The sequence below is a fragment of the Athene noctua genome, chromosome 22 (genome assembly GCF_965140245.1).
Source record: "Athene noctua chromosome 22, bAthNoc1.hap1.1, whole genome shotgun sequence".
Classification (NCBI taxonomy): domain Eukaryota; kingdom Metazoa; phylum Chordata; class Aves; order Strigiformes; family Strigidae; genus Athene; species Athene noctua.
In genome coordinates this window covers 9,751,393-9,757,392 of record NC_134058.1, presented here as the reverse complement: position 1 = coordinate 9,757,392, position 6,000 = coordinate 9,751,393, and the positions used below count along the sequence as shown (strand labels likewise).

The window sequence follows — 6,000 nt, the reverse complement described above, 5'->3', positions numbered from 1 at the left end:
CCCTCAAAGCAACAGGGCTCTGTTCCCCTTCCTATTTTTAGAGCAGGATGCTTTCACCTGGAGGAAGGGAGGCTGCAACCAGTCAGTGCATGAAAGACACAAAGACACATGAACAGCTCCTGTTTTCCAAGAGGATCCTTTTTTTTTTTTTTTTTTTTTTTTAAGCTGGCTGTTACAGACAGACCAATAACAAGGTTTGGTTCAAATTTCTCTGACTGCTGGAGGTATCTGTGAACTTTGACTTTCTCTGACAAACTCTAGGAATGGTAGTTGACTAGTAATCAAGTCCTGGACTGTTCAAAGTAGTCTCATAGCGTAGGAGGTCAATACTAAGCCAAGCAACACGTGGTATACCTTGCATGTAGAGGGAAAGGGACTAATGTGATTTGGTGGAAAAACTGTTCTGCGCACTGTCAGCACACAAATGTGAGAGGATGAACCTGTTCTCTCCAAGCTGCAAAAGTGCCCTGAGCAAGTGGGTGGTGTAAGGTGGGACAAGGAGAGCAGTATTTGAGCCCAAGGGCAGAGAGGCAATTTGTGGCTGCAGGGAGGGTTAATGCCAGTTGAGTTTTATGGCTGTGGCCCGTGGGAAACACCCTCTCTGTTGCCAAGGCAGCTCCCACACAATGCCCCATGTTCCATGGAATGCTGCGGTTGCCAGGCAGCCTCCCTGGCTACGGCCACGCCATCCACAACTACCCAGGAGCTGCAGCGGGAAGGAGCTGCAGTGGGAAGGAGCTGCAGCGGGAAGGAGCTGCAGCTCACTTACTACGATCTCATCTCGTTGATGTACATACAGTTGGGGGAAAACAGCTCATCTAGCAGTTTTTGCAGTAAATCTGCCCCTTCCATTTGACCAGATGAGCCTGTTCCTCCTGTAGCTAGGCAGCACCTGTTCTGAGTCAGGATCTGGCAAAAGAACATCTGACCTAGCAGTGACGACTTGGGCAAGGAAAAGAAAGAGAAGACACGAGGGAGTCACACAGAGCAAGGGAACGATCAGACAAGTACAATTTACTTTGGCTGACAGAGCTTCTTGATTGCATGTTTTCTGAAAAGTCATAGAGGGGTTTTTCTGTCTAGGGCGTTTCCACCCCTTGCATTGTCTGTTTTGGCTGTAAAAGCCTATACTCGGCGTCTGTGATTCAAGTACCAAAATGAAGTTGAAAGGAAATAAGCAGAACTCTGACTACAATGAAGGTTCAAAGGGGGTAAGTATGCTGGACTCTACACTCCCAACTTCAGCTTCCCACAAAGATGCAGCGCAAGCTGTCTGAGATCTGCAGGTACTTGTAGAGGAGCAAGATGAAGATCTTTCAGGCTAATATATCCACAACTGATCTCACAGGGAGAGCAGATAGGTGTGTACGTTCTTGAACCCAGCTTATGTCTGTCTGCAGCACAGCGTTGCACTGGGTCTCATGATTTTCTGTCTTTGTCTGCAGCTGACCTCCCACATAACTTCTGTGTAACCGTCCCCTCTTGCGTGTGAGTTTTCTTTCCTCATTTCTAATCAGTTTTAGGCTGCAGATGCTTCTGGATGGGGGCTGTCTTTGTGGTATCTTGCACAATGCAATGCCAGATGTTTTCCTAGAAGTGCTGAATATGAATCATTAACACCAGTGGCTCTTCTGAGCTCCTGGGATTTGTTTAATGAGAACAAGGCAGCCTCCTTTTCATCACCAGTGTGAGAATGTCAACAGTCTACTCTTAGAAACTATATAGCTGGAAGCCTCAGCTTCCTTCTGATCCTTACTCTGAGATGGACTTGAATTTTGATCTCCTGCAGTGCCTTAAACTCTGCAGATCTCTGGAGGTGAGCTGCTAGAGCCTCTGAGGAATATAAGGAATACAAGGAGTATTTGGACAAACGTTCAGTTAGGGAAATGACAGATCCTTCACATGGGACTTGAGTTGAGTGTTGGGACATAAAGGCTAATGATGGTGACAGAATATTATATGTGTTTGAATGAAAAATTACTGTATTGATGCAGCAGCAATAAGATACATTAGTGAGCTATAAAAAAATAATCCCAAACAACCAAAACAGTTCAGTCAACACAGTCAGGCCATCCTGAGGACTGAATAGTAACTCATGGCTGTGAAAAACAAGTTGCTTGTAACCCTGAGGGCTCCCACAAACGCACAAACATGGTTTGTGTTTGATCCTACTTCGGATGGCAATTTCACCCTTCTGTTGAACTGCAAAATGCTGTTCCTGTACCCCCCAACCAAACCCTCACTGAGCTACTTGCATTAAGATCTAATTGGCTTCACTGACAAGTGACAATCGGATTAGATCTATAAACAGCTTGATCCTGAAATGTGGGAGACAGAACAAGCCTGCATGTGAAAGCAGAACAAATGAACAGGAAAGGGATTTTGCCACTTCATGCAAAATCTTTTATTTTTAAAGCTTTCTTGTGCCAATATCCTGTGTTATTTCACTAACCAATTTGCATGTTGGAAAAAGAATAATTGCATAAACTTCTTCCCCCCCCCCCCCCCCCCCCCGTGGGGTGGTATTTTAAGCATAACTTAAAAATTATTCATCATCTAAATGATCCATCAATACCAGGAAAGAGTAGAATGAATTACTGTAATGACAATGTGCAAATCAAGCAGAACAAAATGAGTTATAATGAAACCAACCCATTGGGCTTGCCTGTAACATGAAGTGAAAACCACAGAAGGCAAGTCTTAGGGTATTTCTATATTTTTACTGAATGCCATTTGTGCCTAAAAACCAAACCTGCTTCTACGGTGTTGTCTGTGTGTTTTCTTTCCCCTCTGCAGAAGATGACACCGACGCTTCTGCTGGTATCGCTGATGTGTGGGTTTGGATCTTCTTTCCTGTGTGGCTACAATCTGTCCATGATCAGTTCTGCAGCCCCGGTAGGTTGGACTGTGGAGTGGACCATGGCCCAGGAGTGGGTTTACAAACAGAGCAAGGCAGGAGCGTGACAGTAGATGATGGGTGTTTGTGGGCAGATGCTTTGAGTCACCAGGCACCTGGTGAGAAGCAGTTCCCCCGGAAAGGGAAGGGAGGTGTTAAGGTGTATAACTCTACTGTCCAGACTTTGACCAGCAGAGACGGGGCATGAAGAATGTTTTCCCTTCTGGAAACCAGGCAAATCCTATAAGGCAGGATAGCATGGAGTAACAGTTTAGTCCAGGCTCCTCCACCCGTCTCTTGCATTCATTTTCCAGCTCAGCTATTCTGTTTTTTATAAAGACATTTGATAAAAGCTTTATGGCATTTGTTGTCAACTATCTTTTTCAGCATGAAAATTTTACTGACTGTGCTAAACATGCTCTGTATTTCGTTCCAGTTCATGCAAGACTTTTACAACAAAACCTACTTCAAGAGGAATGGGGTGCCAGTGGACCGTAGCTTCCAGACGCTGCTCTGGTCTCTTACTGTGTCCATGTACCCTCTGGGTGGCTCCTTTGGGTCCCTGATGGTGTGGCCTCTGGTCAACAATTGTGGCCGGTACGTGACAGTGGTCTTTAACGTCCTTCACCAGCAGTTGCTAGGTTCAGATAAGACTTGCCTCACCGGTCACTCCAGCTTGCCAAGCCCGTGAGGAGCGTGACTGTGTCACCACCTTGATGGCAAGGCAGATGGGCTGGCGATTAGTTGCTGGACTCGGCAATACACGTTGTCTCTCACATGTAGAAGAATTTATATGGTTTCAGTATGGTCAAGGCCAGGCTCTATGCTGGGCACTGAGCCAGGAGGAGAGCAATGATGAAAGTCCTCGGTTCGGATCTGAGATCAGGCCCAGCTTCTGCTGCTCGAGTTTCCTGAGAAACTTCAGTTCTTTCTTGAAGCCTTAGTTCCCTGCAGGAAAAAATGGGACAATCACCATTTTATCTTTGATTAGTCTTTGGGATAGTGATTCATTTGAGTTTTGGACAGCATAACACACAGGGGATCTGTCTGCTCCTGGGGACTTAAAAAAAATAAACTGAATCTGTCTCCTTCCCTATTACTTTGCAGAAAGGGTACTTTACTGATAAACAACCTCTTCTCCATCACTGCTGCACTCCTTATGGGAACCTCAGAGCTGGCAGAAACCTTCGAAGTAATGATCTTTTCACGTCTTGTTATGGGAATATTTGCTGGTAAGTGAGAGGTTGGATAGTAAAGGGAGAGCAATATATTCTTGGCTATGTAAAGGTTTTTCTCAGAACAGATGGTTTCACAGAAAGCATGTTTTAGCTATACATCTGCATAATGATGCTGTATTTGCTTGAACAACAGTTGTCATCTGCATGTTGCAGAAGTAGTAAAGATGTCTACTAAACAATGGCAGTGAGACGGGAATTTCAGATGTACAGAGGAGATGTGTGTCTGTAGATGCAGCCATCCTCTGCAATAACCATCTGCTAGGCACCGGAGCTCCAACACCCAGGAAACCTGCTAATAATAATACATTTTCCCAGAAACCTTTAAGCTGATAGCCTGGTGCTTGCCTTTTTTTTTTTTTTTTTTTTTTTTTAGCATAGTCAGAGGCAGAATAATACTTCTAAATCAAGTAATCCAGTAATCTAAATCTAGATCCAGTAATCCGGTCCTGGAACTGACTGATCTTCCTGCAGGAGAAGAGAAATGTTAAAAGGGAGAGTGAAGGGTTCAGAGCCACTGGATTTATTGCAAAGATAGTGGGAAGCCAAGGAGCAGGGGGTGTGTGAGTTGCTATGAGTGGCTATATTAGAGCTACAGGAATATGGAAGAGAAACCCAGAATGTCTGGGTGCCCCTTACAGTACTGTACTGGCTGTGTGCAAAGCCAGGTTAAGAAGGGTCCGAACAGCATTTAGGCTCAATTAATTGGCTTTGGGCTGGCAAGACTGACATGCTCTGTGGTTTATTAGTGAGTTGGGATATCCTGTGAAGTTAAAAGGAGGAAACAAGGAGCCGATGTAGGAAAATAACTTGATCTGTAACACGCAGCAATTGCGATGGGTGAGCTAAAGCAGGTAGTTTATCTAGTCCAATGGTTCTGGTTTGGCTTTTGACTCTCCTAAGCCTGGCAGCTGTTCTCAGCATTGGTTCTCTGAATATATGCTAAGGGACCTGTTAAGTGTGATCCCTCTTTCCAGTTATTTATAACTGACCAAAGAATCTGGACTGGCTGCCCTGACTTGCCCGTCACAGCTTGGCCTCACTCGAACTGTGGACATTGTGCCTGGGGAGGGAAGGTGCTGAGCCATCCAGCCTGCTCTGGGCTCTGGTAGGGTCCAGGTGTCGCCTCTCCTGGGAAAAGGGCAGCTCCGGTGCGAGGGGCTGAGCTGGCAGCCCGGAGGTGTACAGGGCTCAATCAGTGTAGGTCTGAGCAGTTAGAAAGCCACTGTTACTCGAATGCAGTAGTCCAGGGGTCACTGCTAGCATGTTTTAATCTAGGCAATTAAAAGGCTGGTTATAGTGCAAACTTAGCACACTGCACCTCCTGAGTTTAGTTTTATAATGTTGTCCAGTTGCTTTAATGTTTGTTTCCATGCCTTTTGGCTTTCAGATTAACAGCTTGATCACCTTTGTAACTCCAAGCTCCTGAAGGCTAGGAACTTTAGAAATGTAAGATAAGAGTCTCATGTGGTCACTTGACTCCAGGAGTTTGGGGTTTGCATGCCAGGATTTACAGCCTAAGCATGGGAGCTGGCAGCTCTCTGGGGTTACTGTGGGTAACCATGCAATGTTCCTCAGAATAACCTGTCCCCTCAGTGACATACGTGAGTAGAACCACCTACTCGAGCGTGCGACCTGTAAGAGATCTCAAACCAGCAAAGGTCTCTGCAAAATGTTAATGAGCAATTAAAGGAGTACTGAATTTTTAAAAGCCAGCAAGAAGTGGCATCTCTCTGCCCTCACAACAGCTTGTTTGGATACTGCTTTCTTTACGTCTTTTAAAGGAAGTATAAATTCCTCTCTTACACTTTGTTTCCAAACTGGAAGTAGCACACAGTTTTTCTCTGCATGTATTGTGTTGAAGTACTT

At 45.2% G+C, this 6,000-nt stretch overlaps 1 protein-coding gene across 1 annotated transcript in view; it reads left to right on the top strand.

Annotated features, from left to right (window-relative positions):
• The first annotated feature begins 1,157 nt into the window (after window positions 1-1,157).
• The window catches only part of LOC141969411 (uncharacterized), a 40,445-nt gene continuing 35,602 nt past the window's right edge, over window positions 1,158-6,000 (top strand). Inside the window, exons 1-4 of the mRNA XM_074925141.1 lie at window positions 1,158-1,211; window positions 2,797-2,895; window positions 3,333-3,493; window positions 4,004-4,128. Coding sequence (XP_074781242.1) covers window positions 1,158-1,211; window positions 2,797-2,895; window positions 3,333-3,493; window positions 4,004-4,128 — 439 coding nt within the window. The remainder of the gene's footprint in view (window positions 1,212-2,796; window positions 2,896-3,332; window positions 3,494-4,003; window positions 4,129-6,000) is intronic.